At 43.6% G+C, this 24,881-nt stretch overlaps 1 protein-coding gene across 1 annotated transcript; it reads right to left on the bottom strand.

The window, feature by feature from the left end:
• Positions 1–29: 29 nt before the first annotated feature.
• Positions 30–24,271, bottom strand: washc4 (WASH complex subunit 4). Its single transcript, XM_020492403.2, has 30 exons — positions 24,138–24,271; positions 23,359–23,498; positions 23,018–23,071; positions 22,680–22,745; positions 22,463–22,508; positions 22,318–22,385; positions 22,127–22,209; positions 21,170–21,316; positions 20,983–21,103; positions 20,436–20,559; positions 20,203–20,330; positions 18,557–18,717; positions 14,278–14,404; positions 14,053–14,178; positions 13,834–13,941; positions 13,520–13,666; positions 13,347–13,426; positions 13,071–13,176; positions 12,691–12,807; positions 10,194–10,362; positions 9,870–10,024; positions 9,103–9,177; positions 8,784–9,023; positions 8,396–8,571; positions 8,084–8,170; positions 7,820–7,967; positions 7,368–7,464; positions 6,874–7,070; positions 6,533–6,629; positions 30–3,097 (listed from the first exon to the last, which is right to left on the bottom strand). Exons 1-30 carry the CDS (start codon positions 24,196–24,198, stop codon positions 3,036–3,038), a joined length of 3,513 nt encoding a protein of 1,170 aa, XP_020347992.1. The 5' UTR covers positions 24,199–24,271; the 3' UTR covers positions 30–3,035.
• Positions 24,272–24,881: the final 610 nt, after the last annotated feature.

Below are 24,881 nucleotides of genomic sequence, written 5' to 3'. Positions count from 1 at the left end.
TCGTGAGAGATTAGTAAACACACAATGCATTTCTTTAGAAATGTATTTTATTACCATGACATTGTATCTGTAAGTATACAATACACTAATCATGGTTATTAAACACAAATGCCTTGGATTTACTACAGGTTAATCAACATAAACAAGACATTGGAATTAGGATGCCAAGCTGATGGCTGAAATGAACCAACCTGGGTATCAAACCAATCCATTGACCTACTTCTCTCTTCTACAGTTAGGATTAGGGTCACAGTTCTCCCCAAAAGTCCTTACTGACCCCAACCCTGTCACTCGCAATGGCTGCGTTTACACAGGCAGTCGAATTCTGCTTTTTTTTCTCTCCGCCAAATGTTGTTTTCTTGACCAATCACAGATCTTTTAACACCAGATCTTTTTCAGCGCTAGTCTGATTGGTCAAAAGACACTCAGAACTGGTCCCTTAGATTTTAGCTATCACTTATAGCTACCATTTCATCAACATACTTTTTCTCTCTTAATAACTCATCTTCATTCAATAATAGAATCAAAGCATCATTTTGTGCATGTAGTTCAGATCAAATAATCAAGGTGGACAGACACTTGTAGGTGTCGTTGAACCAAAAACAAAGCCTGAGGGATCAACCTTGCCTACATTTCTCTATTCAATGTGCACTTATGGTCTACGGCCCTGTGTTTTTGGCTATCATCAGTGTTGTAAAGTACTTAAGTAAAAATACTACTTAATGTAAGTTGTTTTTTGGTATCTGTACTTTACTATTTATATTTTTTAATACCTTTACTTCAATACATTCCTAAAGAAAATAACCAACTTTTTACTCCATACATTTTCCCTGACACCCAAAAGTATTTGTTACATTTTGAATGCTTAGCAGGACAGGAAAATTGTCCAATTCATGCACTTATCAAGAGAACATCCCTGGTCTTCTACTGCCTCTGATCTGGAGGACTCACTAAACAGAGAACATCCCTGGTCTTCTACTGCCTCTGATCTGGAGGACTCACTAAACAGAGAACATCCCTGGTCTTCTACTGCCTCTGATCTGGAGGACTCACTAAACACACATGCTTTGTTTGTAAACGATGTCTGAGTGTTGGAGTGTGTCCGACTATCCGTAGATTAAAATTTTAAAATGGTGTCGTCTGGTTTGCTTAATATAAGGAATTAGAAATTATTCATAATTTTACTTTTGGTACTTAAGTATATTTAAAAGCAAATACTTTTAGACTATTATTCAAGTAGTATTTTACTTGGTGACTTTCACTCGAGTCATTTTCTATTAAGATATTTTTTTACTAAAGTACGATGTTTGGGTACTTTTTCCAACACTGCTATCATGTAACATGACCAAGATTTGAACCTTTATTTGAAGCCTTTTACAGAAATTAGAATTACACCAAAAATGAAAACCAAGGTCTGAGGATGGTACTGGAACAATTTACATAAAAAGGGGACAGTTTGAAAAAAAGCTTTGTAGAAAAGGTTAAAATCCAGGTCATGTGACATGATTGCCCAAAACACAGGACTCTATGACATCATGACTTGGCATGTTCAAAGACCCTGCTTTAACAGATGAAATACTCAGCAGACAGGGCTATTAAGCACACATATCAAAACCATATTAGCAGTACCATTGGTAGACAATAAAACAAGTCCTTTACTAACATGACAGCATGCAACAAGGAAACATAGATCTTTATGATGATACAGGAACCCTTTGTGTTTAAAGGAAAATATTGATTTGAACATAAAAGATTAAGTGCTTTGCGTCATAAAATGACATTGAGAAAAGCTCTAAATGGACTGTAACCAAATAGTAAAGGGAGTTGTTATTTTTTCTACTCGTCATTGTAGTTATGAAGTATCTTCTCAACCAGTATTTTATGTATAGAAACAAACACAATATCAGTTATCATTGAACAATCAAAAAGGCACCCTGGCCTGAACTTAAAGACAATCACAATGGCAAGGAGTGAAATCCAATAGAATTTCATATAAACATAAAATGTCTACCAAGTCATGTCTGTCGTTGAAAACATTCATGAAGTCAAATGTGATGCACACACGTCATAATATTCTATGGAGACATTACAGAGAATACAACTACCACAACAAATCACTCTTCTCTTCTGCGAGAACATCGAATTATCCTGTATGTTCATTCATTGTGATGCTCACCATTATACGGACAAAGGCTACGATGTCAGCACTGCAGAAGAGGAAGCAGACATGTTAGGATTTAGACTTCAGCATTATGTCGAAGGACAAAAAGTGGAAAGTAACATGTACACACATACAAATCCATCAATGTAATTGATTACATCATCATCTCCCTGATATCAGGGTCATTAATTACAGAGCTGCTGATTTTATCATATCAAAATAATCTCTGGCATGTAATGCCACTTGACATCTAGTCTATTCAGGCTGATTAAACAGTCTGAAGACACACCTCTGTCTCATTATTTATTACAACCAATTAAATGTCGCCACAGAAAAGAAATAACATTTTGCCTGACATTAACTACTCATTCCCCCAAAATAAATGATAAGCAGTCCAGTTACCACAAAGTAGCTAATCCATACATACAGCGAAAGAGATCGACAAAAGAGAGAAAGAGCGAGTGTTTGAGCATTTGAGAAAGAGATTACATTTTATTAACGATGAGACACCTCCATGGGGGCATAATCATGAGATGCTTCGCAGACATGGGACCAGAATTACATGAAGCAAATCATTACTAGAACCCTCTCCGCCTCCATCACCAGAGCCTCACAGGACCAATCCAGGGCTTAAAAGGACCAGCAGTTCAGGGGCAAAGAATGGAATTTTCTACACCAGGGGGGCTTCCATGTCTCTAAGAACACACTCCAGTCTTCAACTTTCCCTCTTGTGTCACAGGACATGACAGTAGTCTTCTGCCCTGTTTTCCCCCACCTTGTCCTCCTCCAGTAGAGTACCCCTGTCATCCAGATTAGTCCCAGAACTGATATTTGAACTATGACCTAATGAACTCGTGTGTCCCTTAGCAGTCCCTTAGCAGTCCCTTAGAAGTTCAGAGCCATCTGTACATGTGGGCACTGCTTTGGCAGCCGCTTCTGAAAGACAGAAATAAAGACGGTCATGTTTACATAACATTATTCACCATTAGCTGATGGCATAACATCAGCTGATCTTCCTGTAAATTGCATTGGTACTCTCTTCATAAAGCCACTATTCAAAACACAACCATCATTACATGAATATAAAATGTATTTCCACATGTCTCCTCAAAATATAAATATGAATTATTCTATAAATTATTGATTGAGGAACAATCTGAGGAATGTGGCTATTTTTCTTGATTGTTGTTGTACCGATCTGATTTGGATTCAATTTTGTCTCATGAATTGTATGCATAGGGCTGCCTTGTGAAAGAGACCCTGGTCTTAATGGCGACTCCCTGTTAAAATAAAGGTAAAATAGAAAATTAAATAAAAACGATTGACCTCCCCCCAGTGAACCCTCCTCAAAAGGTCAAATGGGGGGGGGGGGGGGGGCATATATTTGTTCTGTTTCACATGTACAAGTGTGTGGTGTGAAATTGAAATGTGTTTTTTTTGCATATCCAACTCCCCCGAGACACCCTTGGAGAGTTGTGTCATGGCTAGGGGTCAACCATTATTGACAACGACCCCGGAGCAATTAAATCAAATATAATGTTATATGTCACATGTGCTGAATACAACAGGTGTAGACCTTACAGTGAAACACTTACTTACAAGCCCCTAACCAACAATGCAGTAAAAAAAAAAAGAAAAAAAAGAGATAAGAATAACAAATAATTAAAGAGCAGCAGTAAATAACAATAGCAGGGCTATATACAGGGTGTACCGGTAAAGAGTCAATGTCAATGTGCAGGGGCACCGGTGTCGAGGTAATTGAGGTAATATGTACATGTAGGTAGAGTTACTAGTGACTACGCATAGATAATAACAGAGAGTAGCAGCAGCATTCCGGGGAGGTGGGCAATGCAAATAGTCTGGGTAGCCATTTGATTAGCTGTTCAGGAGTCTTATGGCTTGGGGGTAGAAGCTATTTAGGAGCCTCTTGGACCTAGACTTGGCGCTCCGGTACCGCTTGCCTTGTAGTAGTAGAGAGAACAGTCTATGACTAGGGTGGCTGGAGTCTTTGACAAACTTTAGGGCCCTCCTCTGACACTGCCTGGTATAGAGGTCCTGGATAACTGTAAGCTTGGCCCTGGTGATGTACTGGGCCGTACGCACTACCCTCTGTAGTGCCTTGAGGTCGGAGGCTGAGCAGTTGTCCTACCAGGCAGTGGTGCAACCAGTCAGGATGCTCTCGATGGTACAGCTGTAAAAACTTTTGGGGATCTGAGGACCCATGCCAAACCTTTTCAGACTCCTGAGGGGAAATAGGTTTTGTCGTGCCCTCTTCAGGGCTGTCTTGGTGTGCTTGGACTGTGGTAGTTTGTTGGTGATGTGGACGCCAAGGAACTTGAAGCTCTCAACCTGCTCAACAGCCCCGTCGATGAGAATGGGGCATGCTCGGTCCTCCTTTTCCTGTAGTCAACAATGCTCTCCTTTGTCTTTCCTGTAGTCCACAATGACCTCCGCCCTATAGGCTGTCTCATCGTTGTCAGTGATCAGGAAGTTCAGGATCCAGAGGGAGGATTGCAGAGGAAGTCCCAGGGTCCTTAGCTTAGTGATGAGATTTGAGGGCACTATGGTGTTGAACGCTGAGCTGTAGTCAATTAACAGCATTCTCTCATAAGCGTTCCTTTTGTCCAGGTGGGAAAGGGCAGTGTGGAGTACAATAGAGATTGCATCATCTGTGGATCTGTTGGTGCAGTATGCAAATTGGAGTGGGTCTAGGGTTTCTGGGAGGATGGTGTTGATGTGAGCCATGACCAGCCTTTCAAAGCACTTCATGGCCACAGACGTGAGTGCTACGGGTTGGTAGTAATTTAGGCAGGTTACCTTAGTGTTCTTGGGCACAGGGACTATGATGGTCTGCTTGAAACATGTTGGTATTACAGACTCAGACAGGGAGAGGTTGAAAATGTCAGAAGACACTTGCCAGTTGGTCAGCGCATGCTCAGAGAACAAGTCCTGGTAATCCGTCTGGCCCTGCGGCCTTGTGAATGTTAACCTATTTGAAGGTCTTACTCACATTGGCTGCAGAGAGTGTGATCACACAGTCGTCTAGAACAGCTGATGCTTTCATGCATGTTTCAGTGTTACTTGCCTCAAAGCGAGCATAGAAGTAGTTTAGCTCGTCTAGTAGGCTCATGTCACTGGGCAGCTCTCGGCTGTCCTTCCCTTTGTAGTCGGTAATAGTTTGCAAGCCCTGCCACCTCCGACGAGCGTCGGTGCTGGTGTAGTAGGATTCGATCTTTGTCCTGTATTGAAGCTTTGCCTGTTTGTTGGTTCGTCGGAGGGCATAGCGGGATTTCTTATAAGCTTCCGGGTTAGAGTCCCGCTCCTTGAAAGCGGCAGCTCTACCCTTTAGCTCAGTGTGCATGTTGCCTGTAATCCATGGCTTCTGATTGGGGTATGTACGTACAGTCACTGTGGAGACGACGTCCTCAATGCACTTATTGATGAAGCCAGTGACTGATGTGGTGTACTCCTTCCTCAATGCCATCGGAAGAATCCTGGAACATATTCCAGTCTGTGATAGCAAAACAGTCCTGTAGATTAGCATCTGCTTCATCTGACACCTTTTTTATAGACCGAGTCACTGCTGCTTCCTGCTTTAATTGTTTGCTTATAAGGAGGAATCAGGAGGATAGAATTATGGTCAGATTTGCCAAATGGAGGCGAGGGAGAGCTTGGTACGTGTCTGTGTGTGGAGAAAAGGTGGTCAAGAATTTTTTCCCCCTCTGGTTGCACATTTAACATGCTGATAGAAATGAGCTAAAACTTATTTAAGTTTCCCTGCATTAAAGTCCCCGGCCACTAGGAGCACAGCCTCTGGATTAGCGCGTTACTGTTTGCATATGGCGGTATACAGCTCATTGACTGCGGTTTTAGTGCCAGCATCAGTCTGTGGTGGTATGTCGACAGGTAAAAAAAAAAATACAGATGAAAACTCTCTAGGTAGATAGTGTATCTCATGATAAGCTGTAAACCACACTATCTCAGGCGAGCAAAACCTTGAGACTTCCTTTGATATCGTGGACCAGCTGTTGTTCACATATTAGCATAGGACCCCGCCCTGTGTCTTACCAGAGGCTGCTGTTCTGTCCTGCCGATGGAGTGTATAACCCGCTAGCTGTATGTTCTTAATGCCATCGTTCAGCCACGACTCGGTGAAACATAAGATATTGCAGTTTTTAATGTCCCGTTGGTAGGACATACAGTGGGGAGAACAAGTATTTGAAACACTGCCGATTTTGCAGGTTTTCCTACTTACAAAGCATGTAGAGGTCTGTAACTTTTATCATAGGTACACTTCAACTGTGAGAGACGGAATCTAAAAAAATCACATTGTTTGATTTTTAAGTAAATGCTGCCCTCATGACCCCTGACCTCTGTCCTTCCTCTCCTGGGTCTCCTCGGCGGCCGTCTTGTCAGCTCTGAAGAAGATCCGAGCGCTGCTCAAGGAGAAGTGAAGCAGTTCAAACTCCTGTAGGAGACAACAGAGACGGGGCATTACTGATTGATTGGTTAAATTGATTATTTCAGTGTCTACACACAAAGCTGCCAAGCTCATATTCCCCTCCTCTCCTTTTGCAGCTGTAGGTAGGATACCCATTCCCCATAATCACTGGTCCAGGATCAGATATTGTCAAACCCTCATGATGGTCAAGGCTAGGACTTGACGTTGAATAATCTAACCCTAGATCGGAGGTCAGTGGTCAGCTATGTACCTGCAGGTAGATGTCCAGTCTCTTCTGGGTGAGGTTCATTGTCTGCAGGAGCTTCTCATCCTGACTGGTGGCCTGGACATTCTGCTCCTTCACCACAGCACTCATCTCCTTCATGTACTTCTCCCTGACCGCCTGGAACCAGTGGAGGGAGTCAAACTCCAAGTACTGGTCCAGCAGCTTAAGGATGTAGGCCACACCTGGGGCAGGAGAGTGGAGAGGAGAGGGAGGGGTAGGAGGGAGAGGAAGGGGTAGGAAGGAGATGGGGGGATGGAGAGGAGAGGGAGGGGTAGAAGGGAGAGGGAGGGAGAGGATGGAGAGGGTGGAGGAGGGTATGAGGGAGGAAGGAGAAAGAGCAGAGGAGAAGAGGAAGGGAGAGAGACAAGGTGAGAGTGAGATAACAACGATCAGTGAAAATCATCAACAACTAATGTGAAAGTTTTATCCTATCCTACTACATACAGTGATCTGTGAAAGATCATACCACACTGACTCACCCATGGCAAAGCCATCGTCTGTGAAGGCTGCCCCTCCTTTGTTTTTCTTGTTGAGTTTCTCCTTGCAGCCAATGGAGTGCTCCACAAAATTCACCGTCTGAAGGAGAGAAAAGGAAAGGTTGTATAACCTGCTTCTACACCTGCATTGCTTGCTGTTTGGGGTTTTAGGCTGGGTTTCTGTACAGCACTTTGAGATATCAGCTGATGTACGAAGGGATATATAAATACATTTGATTTGTATAAGAGAAGGTATCTGCTGCTTCAGAACAGAAAGTTAGATGGACAGGGAGCGAGCGAGAGATAAACATAAAGGAGCGAAGGATGGACAGACTGCTCACAGAGATGGGTGAATGTCTGAAAGACAGAGATGAAGTGCTCAGACATGAGTGGGTGAAAGTTGAACAGAGAGATGAGTGAAAGAGATGAATAGAGAGAGGAGTGAAAGGACACACCAGAGGAGGTACGATCATGTAGAAGTTTCTCAGGTGCATGTTCTTGATGCTGCGGAACTCGGGGGCGAACACTCCCACCAGCATCTTGAAGTACTCTGTCCCCTCAGCAGAGTTACTGGTCAGATCCCCCAGCACAGAGTCCAGCAGGCTGAGAGGAAGACACATTCAGAAGAGATAAGAACACTTTATTTAGCCCATAGAGAGCAATTGTTTTGGTTAAAGCTGTGTGAATTGAAATACATCATCAGGTGCACACAAGCATACCTGGCAGCTTTCTGGGTCTCCTCTGAAAGCCCCTCCTCCTTCACCAGCTCCTCAAAGTTCACTATATCCTCCAGGTCAGGGACAAACCTGGGAAACACACAATACACAAGTGGGTTTATGGTTCACCATTTACTATAGAACTAGTTTACCCACAACCCCCTTTACAGTACTACATCTCCAAAAACGACATTACCCATAACCCTTACAGCACTACATCTCCAAACTTGGAAGAAACCTGGGAAACACAGTGTAGAACATTCCATATCTTAAAAATACTAGTTATAAATACTATCAATGCCCTGTGTTTGGTACCTGATGGCGCTGCTGCAACAGTGAAGTCCTCCAGAGCGGATCATGCGCACGTAGCCCATGGCATTACCGATCTGGCTAATCAGCTGTCTAAACTGGTCCAGGTAACTCTGCCCGTCTGGGGTGATGCCAAGCTTCCTGATGCCACGGTTAAACTTCTCTGCCCTCTCAAACGGGTACTAGATCAAACATAACACAGACATATAGATATGGCAATACAGTCAGAGGAAATGTCAGACTGGGAGCAACACTCCCGTTTGTTTTCAAAACCGGAGCCTTTTGTGACTAGTTCTTCTATTCCCTATAAGCTAAAGGGAAAGACTGGTCATGAATGTATGACTACACAACAGATTTTTCCACACAACTGAAGAGGTGAAGTGAGCCCCGTTACCTTCTGGTCTGACTGGTCTTTGGTCTCCCTGAAGAAGCGGATGTCTTTGATGAGTCTGGACTTTATGTGCTCGTCGTACATGAACTGACTGAAGATGTAGAACTTCTTCCTCAGGAACTGGTAGGTGAAGTTGACCGTGGTGTTCATGATGCCCGTGCCGTGTGTGCGGATGGAGTTGGCGATGTGGCGGATGTTGATGGTGTTTAGGTGCTTGTTGTTGCTCGTCTTCTCAATGAAGATCTGAGGGACAGACAGACTGGTGAGACAGACAGGTGAGACAGACAGAACAATAGGATTGAGAGACAGAGACCGAGCTTACCTGGTTGTTGAGGTTGTAGAGATAGCGGGATACAAACACATGGATGTTCCTCATGATCTCCAACACATCCAGTCCCTGGCCAGAGCAAAAGGACACTTAGGCCAGGATTCAATCAAATAGCGCTGTGCCGACTATTCGCCATTGTTAGATTCTGGGTTAAACTTGGAACATTGTTATACTCAGCAGTTTAGTATCTGAGGAGTGAAAGAGACTGTTTTTTACATCAGAAGTTAATGGTTATCTGTAGGAGCCAGATGGCTTTGGAATGTGTTGGGTGGACGGGAGGAAGTCACAGGGTTGCTAGAGGGGATACGGGTGGAGATCTTTGGATAAGGCATCAAGGGGGTTGAGGTCAGATCCCCTTAAGGGAGAAACAATGGTTTATTACCCTATCACTTTGTCTTCCTGTCGAACCATAAAAGATGTAAGGATTGGAGAGAAGGAGAAGAGCCTAAATTGGAGTAATATACTTGGTGGTGGAAACATGTTGTCTGAATGCAGCAGTATTGACCCTCTGGGAAGAATTAAACTTGGTTAATCTTTCATAATGTCCGTTGAGTGTTTCACTCTGAGAATTAGAACCTAACACCATTTAAAAAGGTCATTTCCCATTGAGCCGACATAGCCTAGGTAGCTTTTACCATGAATACAGTCTCCGGCGAATGAGGGAACATTGCGTTTAAAGAGTGCATAGCCAGAAAAGCCACTCGGATTGAATCCTGGCTTCAGCAGACTTCATCAAATGACACACACACACACACACACACCTGTTCAAGGGTCTGGCTGGGTAGATGTGCCTCTGTCATCATGAGTCCGTAGCGCTGTGTTGCCAGGTTCCTCATCTCGCTGTAGGTGGCCCAGTCATGCAGAGCCACTGTGGTTAGGTTATAGAACGTCTTATCCAGGTAGTGGGTCACATAGGCTGTGAGGACGACACACACACGGTGAGACATACTCTGAGACAAAGACACACAAATATGCATAGAATAGACTGAACACACATCTTGGTAAAGGACTTGCAAAACCACGCACCCACCACACACACCACAGTGCTGTATCCCAGGGGCCCATCCAGTGCAGTGCGTAGCTACCTTTAATGTGTATGAAGCGGTTGAAGAAGCGGATGGGTTTGAGGTAGAAGAAGTGGGCCAAGTCCTTCATGCCCACCTTGAAGGGGTTCCTGTCGTCCAGCTTCAGGTGTGTGTGGACAGACAGACGCAGGTCCTTCTCTATCTCTTTACACAGCTTGTCCAACAGATGCTGAGAGGAGAAAGGGATGAAGGGAGGGAGGTAGAGGGTGAGATTTATTCAGGGAATAGATATACAGGACCAGTCAAAGGTTTGGACACACCTACTCATTTAAGGGTTATTTATTCAGGGAATAGATATACAGGACCAGTCAAAGGTTTGGACACACCTACTCATTTAAGGGTTATTTATTCAGGGAATAGATATACAGGACCAGTCAAAGGTTTGGACACACCTACTCATTTAAGGGTTATTTATTCAGGGAATAGATATACAGGACCAGTCAAAGGTTTGGACACACCTATTCATTTAAGGCTTTTCTTTATTTGACTATTTTCTACATTGTAGAATAATAGTGAAGACATCAACACTATGAAATAACACATGAATCATGTAGAAACCATGTTTCTGTTACTTGAACTCTGTGAAGTATTTGTTTGGGCTGCAGTCTGAGGTGCAGTTATTCTAATGAACTTATCCTCTGCAGCAGAGGTAACTCTGGGTCTTCCTTTCCTGTGGCGGGTCTCATGAGAGCCAGTTTCATCATAGTTGCTTGATGGTGGAAAGCTGTCATCAAGGCAAAGGGTGGCTACTTTGAAGAATCTCAAATATAAAATATATTTTGATTTGTTAAACACTTTTTTTGGTTTCTACATGATTCATGTGTTATTTCATAGTTTTGATGTCTTCACTATTATTCTACAATGTAGAAAATAGTACAAAGAAAGAAAGAAAAAAACAGGAATGAGTAGGTGTGTCCAAACCTTTGACTGGTCCTGTATATCTATTCCCTGAATAAATAACCCTTAAATGAGTAGGTGTGTCCAAACCTTTGACTGGTCCTGTATATCTATTCCCTGAATAAATAACCCTTAAATGAGTAGGTGTGTCCAAACTTTTGACTGGTACTGTATAATTCATTCATTCATATACACAGTGGCAATAAAAAGTATATGAACCCTTTGGAATTACCTGGATTTCTGCATAAATTGGTCATAAAATTTCATCTGATCTTCATCTAAGTCACAACAATAGGCAAACACAGTCTGCTTAAACTAATAACACACAAATTATTGTATTTTTCTTGTCTATATTGAATACATAATTTAAACATTCACAGTGCAGGTTGGAAAGACCCCTAGGCTAATGACTTCTCAAAAAGGTAATTGGTGTCAGTAGTCAACTAACCTGGAGTCCAATCAATGAGACGAGATTGAAGAGGTTGGCTAGAGCTGCCCTGCCCTATAAAAAAAAAACTCACTAAATTTGAGTTTGCTATTCACAAGAAGCATTGTCTGATGTGAACCATGCCTCGAACAAAAGAGATCTCAGAAGACCTAAGATTAAGAATGGTTGACTTGCAAAATGCTGGAAAGGGTTACAAAAGTAGCTCTAAAAGCCTTGATGTTCATCAGTCCAGGGTAAGACAAATGATCTATAAATGGAGGAAGTTCAACACTGTTACTACTCTCCCTAGGAGTGGCTGTCCTGCAAAGATGACAGCAAGAGCACAACGCAGAATGCTCAATGAGGTTAAGACGAATCCTAGTGTCAGCTAGAGACTTACAGAAATCTCTGGAAGATGGAAACATCTCTTTTTGCGAGTCTACGATACGTAAAACACTAAACAAGAATGGTGTTCATGGGAGGACACCACAGAAGAAGCCACTGATGTACAAAAAAAGGCACAGCACACCAACATCAAAACCTCATCCTAACTATAAAGTATGGTGGAGGGAGCATCATGGTTTGGGGCTGCTTTGCTGCCTCAGGGCCTGGGCAGCTTGCCATCATTGACGGAAAAATGTATTCTGAAGTTTATCAAGACATTTTGCAGGAGAATGTAAGGCTATCTGTCGGTGAATTGAAGCAACCCGATTGAGATGCTGTGGCATGACCTCGAGAGCGGTTCACACCAGACATCCCAAGAACATTGCTGAACTGAAACAGTTTTGTAAAGAGGAATGGTCCAAAATTCCTCCTGACCGTTGTGCAGGTCTGATCCGCAACTACAGAAAACATTTGGATGAGGTTATTGCTGCCAAAGGATGGTCAACCAGTTATTAAATCCAAGGGTTCACATACTTTTTGCATCCTGCACTGTGAATGTTTACACAGTGTGTTCAATAAAGACATTAAAATGTATAATTGTTTATGTGTTCTTACTTTAAGCAGACTGAGTTTGTCTATTGTTGTGACTTAGATGAAGGTAAGATCACATTTTATGACCAATTTATGCAGAAATCCAGGTAATTACAATTGCCACTGTGTGTGTATGTATATTTTTTTTTAAAGCTACCTCTCCTCTCAGTTGCTACTCCCTCCCTCTTCCCTCCTCACCTCATTGAACACCTCCATGATCTCTGTGTCGTAGCTCTCCAGTAGCTGGTCACATGACTCCATGTGTTTGGCGTGAAGCATGGTGGGTACGCTGTCCCTCAGGGCACTGAACATGTACTGCACGAGCCAATCATAAACAGTCACAGGTAGGAGTGACAGCAGGACCGGCGAAACACATCCAACGACCAGGATAAGGGATAGCCAAGGGGACCAATCAATGCATCAAAAGTGACAACAGGAACCAATGAGAAGCAGAACAGCGAGCTACATATTGGTAGAGAAGTGCTGGCAGTTGATAATGTTTATGGGTAGTATGTTATGAAAGTGAGAGTAAGGATATCGCTTGAAGCTGAGAGAATAGAGGTGTGTTCAGTGCTTACGTGTATCCGTGCAGCATCTACAGCGTGGTCATACACATCATCCAGGTAGATGGGAAATACAGCCCTGTGCCAGTACAGGAAACTACAGTCACACTGGACCTTCACCCTGATCAGAGAACAGTGATATATTAGATACCGGTACATCACATTCATATACTTACGTTGATCAAAAAAACAGTTTTCCAGTTTTTTTTTGTTTGCTTAAATAGAACTGAATACTTGTGTTAGGTCCTATAGCTAATGCCTAGGCTTTATCGGGCAGTGTGTTCCCCTCACCTCTCCTTGAGCTCACTGATCAGGTCCAGCTTCTTTAGCACCAACTGCAGCGGGAGCAGCTCCTCGTCTTTGAAGGTTTTCTGGAAGAATTTGGAGGAAGTTACCATTGCAACATAACCTTATTACCAGAATTTTGCAAACCTAGGCAACAGAAACTTGAATAATGGTCATACCATCTGTGTTCCCACACTGAGGGCCAGGGAGACCACTAGGCGGCGCTCTTTAGTGCTGGGCCCATTGAGAGCGTTCTCTGCCATCACCAGAGATGACAGCACATCCAGACGCTGCTCGCTATACTTCTTGTCAGAGATCACCCTTTTCTACAGAAGAGAAACATATTCAAACTGATGGGAGGAATGATAAATGTATTTCTTTGTCAGATGTGAATATGAGGTGTATAAATGTTGCATTTCTGTAATCCACTGCGTGTAAATTGAATTTCCCTACACAAAAAAAGATCCCGAATTGAGATGAGAGTAGTGTTTACCTTAGCGGTGCCAATGGAGTTGAGGGCCTGGGACTGCAGGTGCTGGGTTATGTGGGAGACAGAGTCAGCCACCACCATGGACCGCCTGTGGAACGTGTGCTCCACTGCCTGACCAGGGAGGAAGTGACATCACACCTCATTAAACTGTTGTGTTTGATACATTCACAATGTTTCATCTACAATTATTTATCACAATGCACAACAAATTAGCACACACACCTTGAGCAGCTCGACCAGTCTACAGAGGGCTTTGACGGAGGCCTTGGTCATGGGTCTTTGCATGGACATGTACAGGTTCATGGTAGTCTTAATGATGGTGCCGATACTGTAGGCATACAGGATACCCTGCAGGGGAGACATGGAAAATAATATATTACATAAAATCATCCCCCTGGTACCGTTTGAGCAGTTTCTGAATGGTTAGTTAATAACGTCAGTCCACACCTGCACAAAGACGTTACATCTGCTACTGAGGTCCTCTGACAGCTTGTCGTTGCGCTGCTCCTTCGACGAGATGGCCTCCATTTTCATCATCCAGGACGTCACAAACACATAGTAAGACTGAACATCCCTGACAGGGAGAGATAAATCATACATGTACATTACCAGTTAAAAGTAACTCATTCAAGGCTTTTTCTTTATTTGACTATTTTCTACATTGTAGAATAAAAGTGAAAACATCAAAACTATGAAATAACAGATATGGAATTATGGTTTATAGTAACCAAAAACATTTAAAATAAAATGTGTTCAACAAATCAAAATATATTTCATATTTGAGATTCTTCAAAGAAGCCACCCTTTGCCTTGATGACAGCTTTGCACACTCTTGGCATTCTCTCAACCAGCTTCATGAGGTAGTCACCTGGAATGCTTTTCCAACCGTATTGAAGGAGTTCCCATATATGCTGGGCACTTGTTGGCTGCTTTTCCTTCACTCTTATTTATTTTTATTTTTATTTCACCTTTATTTAACCAGGTAGGCTAGTTGAGAACAAGTTCTCATTTGCAACTGCGACCTGGCCAAGATAAAGCATAGCAGTTGTAGGCAGACAACAAAGAGTTGCACATGGAGTAAACAATTAACAAGTCAATAACACAGTAGAAAACAAAGGGGGAGTCTATATACAATGTGTGCAAAAGGAATGAGGAGGTAGGCAAATAATTACCATTTTGCAGATTAACACTGGAGTGATGAATGATCAGATGGTCATGTACAGGTAGAGATATTGGTGTGCAAAAGAGCAGAAAAGTAAATAAATAAAAACAGTATGGGGATGAGGTAGGTGAAAAAGGGTGGGCTATTTACCAATAGACTATGTACAGCTGCAGCGATCGGTTAGCTGCTCAGATAGCTGATGTTTGAAGTTGGTGAGGGAGATAAGAGTCTCCAACTTCAGCGATTTTTGCAATTCGTTCCAGTCACAGGCAGCAGAGTACTGGAACGAAAGGCGGCCAAATGAGGTGTTGGCTTTAGGGATGATCAGTGAGATACACCTGCTGGAGCGCGTGCTACGGATGGGTGTTGCCATCGTGACCAGTGAGCTGAGATAAGGCGGAGCTTTACCTAGCATGGACTTGTAGATGACCTGGAGCCAGTGGGTCTGGCGACGAATATGTAGCGAGGGCCAGCCGACTAGAGCATACAAGTCGCAGTGGTGGGTGGTATAAGGTGCTTTAGTGACAAAACGGATGGCACTGTGATAGACTGCATCCAGTTTGCCGAGTAGAGTGTTGGAAGCCATTTTGTAGATGACATCGCCGAAGTCGAGGATCGGTAGGATAGTCAGTTTTACTAGGGTAAGCTTGGCGGCGTGAGTGAAGGAGGCTTTGTTGCGGAATAGAAAGCCGACTCTTGATTTGATTTTCGATTGGAGATGTTTGATATGAGTCTGGAAGGAGAGTTTGCAGTCTAGCCAGACACCTAGGTACTTATAGACGTCCACATATTCTAGGTCGGAACCATCCAGGGTGGTGATGCTAGTCGGTCATGCGGGTGCAGGCAGCGACCGGTTGAAAAGCATGCATTTGGTTTTACTAGCGTTTAAGAGCAGTTGGAGGCCACGGAAGGAGTGTTGTATGGCATTGAAGCTTGTTTGGAGGTTAGATAGCACAGTGTCCAAAGACGGGCCGAAAGTATATAGAATGGTGTCGTCTGCGTAGAGGTGGATCAGGGAATCGCCCGCAGCAAGAGCAACATCATTGATATACACAGAGAAAAGAGTCGGCCCGAGAATTGAACCCTGTGGCACCCCCATAGAGACTGCCAGAGGACCAGACAGCATGCCCTCCGATTTGACGCACTGAACTCTGTCTGCAAAGTAATTGGTGAACCAGGCAAGGCAGTCATCCGAAAAACCGAGGCTCCTGAGTCTGCCGATAAGAATATGGTGATTGACAGAGTCGAAAGCCTTGGCAAGGTCGATGAAGACGGCTGCACAGTACTGTCTTTTATCGATGGCGGTTATGATATCGTTGAGTACCTTGAGTGTGGCTGAGATGCACCCATGACCGGCTCGGAAACCAGATTGCACAGCGGAGAAGGTACGGTGGGATTCGAGATGGTCAGTGACCTGTTTGTTGACTTGGCTTTCGAAGACCTTAGATAGGCAGGGCAGGATGGATATAGGTCTGTAACAGTTTGGGTCCAGGGTGTCTCCCCCTTTGAAGAGGGGGGGATGACTGCGGCAGCTTTCCAATCCTTGGGGATCTCAGACGATATGAAAGAGAGGTTGAACAGGCTGGTAATAGGGGTTGCGACAATGGTGGCAGATAGTTTCAGAAATAGAGGGTCCAGATTGTCAAGCCCAGCTGATTTGTACGGGTCCAGGTTTTGCAGCTCTTTCAGAACATCTGCTATCTGGATTTGGTTAAAGGAGAACCTGGAGAGGCTTGGGCGAGGAGCTGCGGGGGGGGGCGGAGCTGTTGGCCAAGGTTGAAGTAGCCAGGCGGAAGGCATGGCCAGCCGTTGAGAAATGCTTATTGAAGTTTTCGATAATCATGGATTTATCAGTGGTGACCGTGTTACCTAGCCTCAGTGCAGTGGGCAGCTGGGAGGAGGTGCTCTTGTTCTCCATGGACTTCACGGTGTCCCAGAACTTTTTCGAGTTGGAGCTACAGGATGCAAACTTCTGCCTGAAGAAGCTGGCCTTAGCTTTCCTGACTGACTGCGTGTATTGGTTCTGGACTTCCCTGAACAGTTGCATATCACGGGGACTATTCGAGCGGTACAACTCATCCCAAACCATCTCAATTGGGTTGAGGTCGGATGATTGTGGAGGCCAGGTCATCTGATGCAGCACTCCATCACTCTCCTTCTTGTTCAAATAGCCCTTACACAGTCTGGAGGTGTGTGTTGGGTCATTGTCCTGTGGAAAAACAAATGATCGTCCCACTAAGCGCACACCAGATGGGATGGCGTATCACTGCAGAATGTTGTGGTATCCATGCTGGTTAAGTGTGCCTTCAATTCTAAATAAATCACAGACAGTGTCACCAGCAAAGCACCCCAAGACCATCACACCTCCTCCTCCATGCTTCATGGTGGGAACCACACATGCGGAGATCATCCGTTCACCTACTCTGCGTCTCACAAAGACACGGCGTTTGGAACCAAAAATCTCAAATTTGGACTCATCATGGATTTCATCATGGATTTCCTGCGATCTAATGTCCATTGCTCGTGTTTCTTGGCCCAAGCAAGTCATTTGTGTCCTTTAGTAGTGGTTTATTTGCAGAAATTCAACCATGAAGCACTGATTCACGCGGTCTACTCTGAACAGTTGATGTTGAGATGTGTCTGTTACTTGAACTCTGTGAAGCATTATTTGGGCTGCAATCTGATGTGCAGTTAATTGCCGATTTCTGAGGCTGGTAACTCTAATGAACTTATCCTCTGCAGCAAATCAAACTTTATTTGTCACGTGCGCCGAACATAACAAGTGTAGACCTTACCATGAAATGCTTACTTACAAGCCCTTAACCAACAGTGCAGTTCAAGAAATAAGGTAACTCAAGCACAGGTAACTCTGGGACCTTTCCTGTGGCAGTCCTCATGAGAGCCAGTTTCAGCATAGGGCTTGATGGTTTTTGCGACTGCACTTGAAGAAACGTTCAAATTCTTGAAATTTTCCAGATTGACTGACCTTCATGTCTTAAAGTAATGATGGACTGTCGTTTCTCTTTGCTTATTTGAGCTGTTCTTGCCATAATATGGACTATCATCTGTATACCCCCACTACCTTGTTACAAAACAACTGATTGGCTCAAACACATTAAGGAAAGAAATTCCACAGATGTACTTTTAACAAGGCACACCTGTTAATTGAAATGCATTCCAGGTGACCACCTCATGAAGCTGGATGAGAGAATGTCAAGAGTGTGCAAAGCTGTCATCAAGGCAAAAGGTGGCTTCTTTGAAGAATCTCAAATTTAAAAAAAGATTTAGATTTGTTTAAAACTTTATTTGGTTACTACATGATTCCATATATGTTATTTCATAGTTTTGATGTCTTCACTATTATTCCACGATGTAGAAATTAGACAAAATAAAGAAAAACCCTGGAATGAGTACAGTAGGTGTGTTCCAACTTTTGACTGGTACTGTATATGTTAACTCAGAGGACACGGGAAACAGACTATGACTCCCCTCATGTTCAACTGTAATCTAGGGTTTAAAGCAAAACATATCTTGTAAATGTGATGGATTGCCTGATGGACCTACTTGGTGAGAGTCTGTGCTCTCTGCTGCAGATATGCGTCTCTCTGTGCTCTAACGCTCTGAACACTCTTCTTGTCCATAAGCTTGGCTGCAGCCGGGACCTTGGCCATGAGGAAGGTGTCAGGGAACCAGATGATGTTAGACGTCAGAGTCACTGCAGGCACCTGAGGGGAGAGGAGAAGGGAGAGGGAGGGAGAGAGAGAGGATGAGAAGGGAGAGAGAGAGAGGATGAGAAGGGAGAGACCGGGAGAGAGAGAGGATGAGAAGGGAGAGACCGGGAAAGATGTGAGAGGGAGAGAAAGGGGAAAGGATTGAGAAGGGTTAAACCACCGCACTCCCACAAGATAAAAATACCTAACAAAAATAAAATTCAACATGCAACAATTTCAAAGGTTTTACTGAGTTACAGTTCATATAAGGAAATCCGTTAATAGAAATCAATTAATTAGGTCCTAGTCTATGGATTTCACACGACTGGGAATATAGATATGGATCAGAAAACCAGTCCAGGCTGTTGATTGTGGCCTGTGGAATGTTGTCCCACTCCTCTTCAATGGCTGTGCGAAGTTGCTGGATATTGGCGGGAAATGGAACACTCTGTCGTACATGTCGATCCAGAGCATCTCAAACATGGTCAATGGGTAACATGTCTGGTGAGTATGCAGGTCATGGAAGAACTGGGACATTTTCAGCTTCCAGGAATTATGTAAAGATCCTTGCGACATGGGGCAGTGCATTATCATGCTGAAACATAAGGTGATTGTGACGGATGACTGGCACGACGCCGAACTGTAGTCAGGTCAAGACCCTGGTGAGGACGACAAGCATGCAGATGAGCTTCCCTGAAACGGTTTCTGACAGTTTGTGCAGAAATTCTTCGGATGTGCAAACCCACAGTTTCATCAGCTGTCTGGGTGGCTCGTCACAGACCAAACTGCAGGTGAAGAAGCCGGATGTGGAGGTCCTGGGCTGGCGTAGTTTCACATGGTCTGCAGTTGTGAATGTAATGTTTATTTATTTAACAAGGCAAGTCAGTTATTTATAATGACAACCCACTGTTCCCTGGTAGGCTAAGTGCCTTGTTCAGGGGCAGAATGACAGATTTTACCATGTCAGCTCAGGGAATCGATCCAGCAACCTTTCGGTTACTGGCCCAACGCTCTAACCACTAGGCTACCTGCCGCGACATTCCTGCAGTCAGCATACCAATTACACACTCCCTCAATTTGAGACATCTGTGGCAAAATGTCAAATTTGAGATTGTCTTTTTATTGTCCTCGGCACAAGGTGCACCTGTGTAATGATCATGCTGTTTAATCAGCTTCTTGATATGCCACACCGGTCAGGTGGATAGATTATCTTTGCAAAAGAGAAATGCTCACCAACAGGGATGTAAACAAATTTGTCCAGAATAATTTGAGAGAAATAAGCTTTTTGTGCATATGGAACCTTTCTAGGATATTTTACTTCAGCTCGTGAAACATGGGACCAACACTTTACATGTTGCATTTATATTTTAGTTCAGTGTAGAAAGAGGGGGAATCTAATCGCAACTACGTGTTGCTAATATGTCTATGTTGCGTTTATATTTTTGTTCAATGTATGTTCACACACAAATTCAACTACAGAACCTGAAGTCAAACACACACCTTTTTGCAGATGTCTAGCAGGGCTTTGTAGAGCTTCTTGTCGACAGTTCTGAAGATGTGAAAGTGAAGAACGTAAAGTCCACAGACCCCAGCATACTTATCCCTCTGGTCTATCTCTGAGGGCTCACCTAAAACAGACCCCAGACACACTAACTAAATATACACATCAGATTTCAAGCTTAATTTTCTGTCCAGTAAACAACGCTGAAATGTGTTGGACCAAAGAGACTGACCGATCTTTGACTCCACGTTGGTGAATATGGTGCGGATGTTGAGGGCAAACTCCTCAGCGAAGGCACTGTTTTTAGAGACCGACACTCCCTCTCCTGGGTCGTCAAACCTCTGCTCCACACACGCCTGGCCAGCACACACAGACAGATGGGTGAGTTCAGGAGTAGTAGTTGTACCCCCTTTCAGCAAGGTGTTCAGAAACTAAATCTGAAACCTTCATACATATTCAAATAACATTTTATTTGTCAGATGCACCGAATACAACCGGTGTAGACCTTACAGTAAAATGCTGAATACAACCGGTGTAGACCTTACAGTGAAATGCGTACTTACAAGCCCTTAACCAACAATGCAGTTTTAAGAAAAATAGGTATTAAGTAAAAATAGCAGTAGCGAGGCTATATACAAGGGGTACCGGTACAGAGTCAATGTGCGGGGGGCACAGGTTAGTCAAGGTAATATGTACATGTAGGCATATTGAATGAGACCCAAGTCACCTTCACCAGGAAGTGATGCCACCAACATGAAACCACTGAAGGGCGTACCCACCTGGAATATCATGCCGTCCAGCAGCTGACCCTCTAGCTTAAAAAGCAGCTTCTCAAACGGCTTCAGCTTCTCCTCTGGGATGGCAAACTTCCCAGGGTTATGATGCACTGACTTCAGTAACCTAGGAAGGAAGAGGGACTAAATAAATGTATCTCCTTTATCTTTCTGTATATCGGTGTGTTTGTACCTCTTATACATCTTCCAATGGTCTTTCAGGGTGCCGTGATTCTCCATGATCTCATCCAGAGTGAGCAGAACCACCAACAGCTCCCCCAGGTGCTCATACACTGTCTGAAAATGAACTCCGGACGACTCAATGATTTTTGTGACTCCCCTGAAAGATGAATAACAGTAAAAATAAATAAAGCTCCAGTAAATGTGTGTGTGTCTGTATGGGTGAGTGTGTGTCTGTATGGGTGAGTGTGTGTCTGTATGGGTGAGTGTGTGTCTGTATGGGTGAGTGTGTGTCTGTATGGGTGAGTGTGTGTCTGTATGGGTGAGTGTGTGTCTGTATGGGTGAGTGTGTGTCTGTATGGGTGAGTGTGTGTCTGTATGGGTGAGTGTGTGTCTGTATGGGTGAGTGTGTGTCTGTATGGGTGAGTGTGTGTCTGTATGGGTGAGTGTGTGTCTGTATGGGTGAGTGTGTGTCTGTATGGGTGAGTGTGTGTCTGTATGGGTGAGTGTGTGTCTGTATGGGTGAGTGTGTGTCTGTATGGGTGAGTGTGTGTCTGTATGGGTGAGTGTGTGTCTGTATGGGTGAGTGTGTGTCTGTATGGGTGAGTGTGTGTCTGTATGGGTGAGTGTGTGTCTGTATGGGTGAGTGTGTGTCTGTATGGGTGAGTGTGTGTCTGTATGGGTGAGTGTGTGTCTGTATGGGTGAGTGTGTGTCTGTATGGGTGAGTGTGTGTCTGTATGGGTGAGTGTGTGTCTGTATGGGTGAGTGTGTGTCTGTATGGGTGAGTGTGTGTCTGTATGGGTGAGTGTGTGTCTGTATGGGTGAGTGTGTGTCTGTATGGGTGAGTGTGTGTGTGTGTATGTCAGCATGGGTGAGTGTGTATGTGCGTGTGTGTGTCTGCATGGGGGTGCATATGTGCTTCTCCACATGAGATTTGGTTCTGGGTGCCAAGATGAGTCCATGTCTTACTTGTTGCTGTTGTAGAGCGCCGCCAGCTGATGGACAATGTTGACCACCACCTCAAAGCACCGCGACACAAAACAGGACAGCTCCTACAGCGGAGAATGAAGAGGAGAAATTGAGAGATAAAGGGAGGGACATTCCTAGAACTACAATAAATCTCCCCTGGGTAATTCCTCAGTTTTACTCTCACTACTGACCTGAAAGAAGGAGATGAACCTGCCCATCTGAACCTGTGACTCTCCTTCAACCACACAGCTGTCTGACACTGGAGCACACACACACACACAGTTAGACAAAAAATAACAATAATTCAATAAAGCTACATAAATCATAGATGATTACCTCCTTCACCATAGTACAGCAAGCCATTGTAAAACTTGATTTCCCCCTACAGAGGGAGACAAAGGCATATACAATACAGTAAGTTGTGTATATCAAAAGCTGTTGCAATGACTCGCTGCCAAGCAGACTTCCTGAATTATTTGCATGTGCAAACAACACACAGTGTGCAATTAAAGTTGAACAAGACCTTTAATCAATGAAGAAACATCAAGCTTACCTCATACTTCAGCTTTTTAACCTCACTGCAGAGGGCTGCATACACTGTAATGACTTTGTTCAGAACCTGTGGAGAGCAAAGACCAAAGGAATATCAACTCCACACTTGTACATTTGAGTTGCAATCTTAGACCCGTTCCCTTCTTAGTAAAATTGCAAGACTCCATTATGATCTCTTGGATCACAGCCAGCAAATTCATAGCATTGTGCTGCTAGGGATTTACAATACTTCCCTAACATAATAACATACATGAAACAAATATATTTCTGGCTTAATGAACTATTATTACGGTTTCATAATTCAAATGTCTGAGGAAAGTTTATCTTGGCTTCATTTACCTTGTTGTCAGTTTTAATCAGTTCCAACAACGAGGACTGTTCATATGGGAGAAGCTGAAAGAGGAAGAGTATCAAAAAATGGTTTTGTTTCATGTCCCCATAGAATCCACATAGAAGAATGGAGAATGGACATCGATAGAGCTGTCTGTTCTATTCATTATATTATGGAGATCAACATCACTGAAGGTCACTTCAATCTAAGTCAACATGATCCCCAAGTCATGACACTGACTGCAGCCAAAACAAGAGCACTGGAAAACTGGCCCAGACTCAGTTCCAGCAGGACAATGTCTCTGGAAAGTTAACCTGGGTGAATGTCAGGATGAGAGAGGGAGAGATACCTTCAGGGCTATGGGGTCCAGGGTGAAGTCCCACACGTCTCCTATGGAGTCGTCGAGAGCGTCCTCAATGCCTTTCAGCTGAGAGGTGTACTCCTCCAGAAACTTCCCATAGTTCTTCTGCTGCACCTCCGTATGGATCTCTGGAGGGACAAACAGACAAGACATGATCATAAGATTAGCAGCCCAGCAATGTAAATCCGGAAGAAAGAGGATACACTTTGAATGCATTAGCTTTTAAGTTACAGCACTACTGTGATGCCTGTACTATAGCCTCCTGTCAACCACATGAATGAATTGCTAGCTGATGCGGAGGTGAGAGTTATGTGTCTAAGTTAGCTAGCTACGTGGCTAACATAATTGGTCGTTATTGCTTTTTTTAATGGGTCAAACGTGCACTATATCTTTCCTGAAAATCTAGCTGTGCGAGGCAATGGTTACCTAGATAATGAATTCAACATGACAGCCATGACGGCCTGTTGCTGGCCAGTATTGTGCAACAACAACACTAGGATTAGCAAGACGTTTAAACCAACCATCGCAAAATATAATAATTAGCTAGCTAACTTCTGACATTTGACAGGCGCTTTAACGTTCTCGTCTGGTAAGAAAACAAAAACATCGCAGCTCAGGCAAAGCGAAGCTGGGCCAGACAACTTGCTAACGTAGATCGCTAGCCACTCAAGCTAATATGCCTGGCTTCAAGCCCATGAGAATTTCACCGGTAAGCAAATCACACTTTTCTATCCGGATAGTTAAAAAGCCAACTAAAAGCTACTTACTCGTAGACCCATCATCAAATCTATCGAATTCCCAGTCAGGAGAAATCGCCTCCACCGCCATCGCAGTGCGATTGCTCCACTGATGTTAGCGGTAACCGTTGGAGAAAGTGAATGTGAATCTCATGATTTGCCCCATGACTTCAGGGTGTTTATGGGTAATGTAGTTTTTACAAAATACTGTACAGGCGCAGAGTTTCTAAACCTGTACTGTGTTGGGGATACTACTCAAATTGATATACACTGTGGTTATTCATGGACAATTACATATCCATACAACAATGAGAAATATGTTTTTTTGTCCTAAATGTATATCGCCTATTTTATTGTGTCATGATCATACCATAGGTTATTTAACACAATGGTATGAGATTATTAGGCCTACCAAAGATCCGTAGCCCCGGAGCGGTGGATGGGTAAAATCACTGGGGAAGCCAAGCCAAGCCAGTAAAAAGCCATACTACAACCTATGTTGTGATATTTGAGTTGTTTGCTCTATAAGCCATTTGTTCACACTCCACCGTGATATACAATAAGGCTGTGACAACAAAAAGGCAGGGGTCTACTAAGCTATATGGAATTGTTTTAACAAGGTCATACCAAGGATCATTTAGCTAAATTATTTGATGAAACATTGAATTTGTCCTTACTGCTATTAGCCCATACAAACACATTGAATAACAGATTCACTACATGGAACAACACATTGTCCCCCCAACTAATCTAATATTTATTTACATGTATTTA

The sequence above is a fragment of the Oncorhynchus kisutch genome, linkage group LG10 (assembly GCF_002021735.2).
Source record: "Oncorhynchus kisutch isolate 150728-3 linkage group LG10, Okis_V2, whole genome shotgun sequence".
NCBI classification, from domain to species: Eukaryota; Metazoa; Chordata; class Actinopteri; order Salmoniformes; family Salmonidae; genus Oncorhynchus; species Oncorhynchus kisutch.
This window is presented reverse-complemented; position numbering and strand designations above follow the sequence as displayed.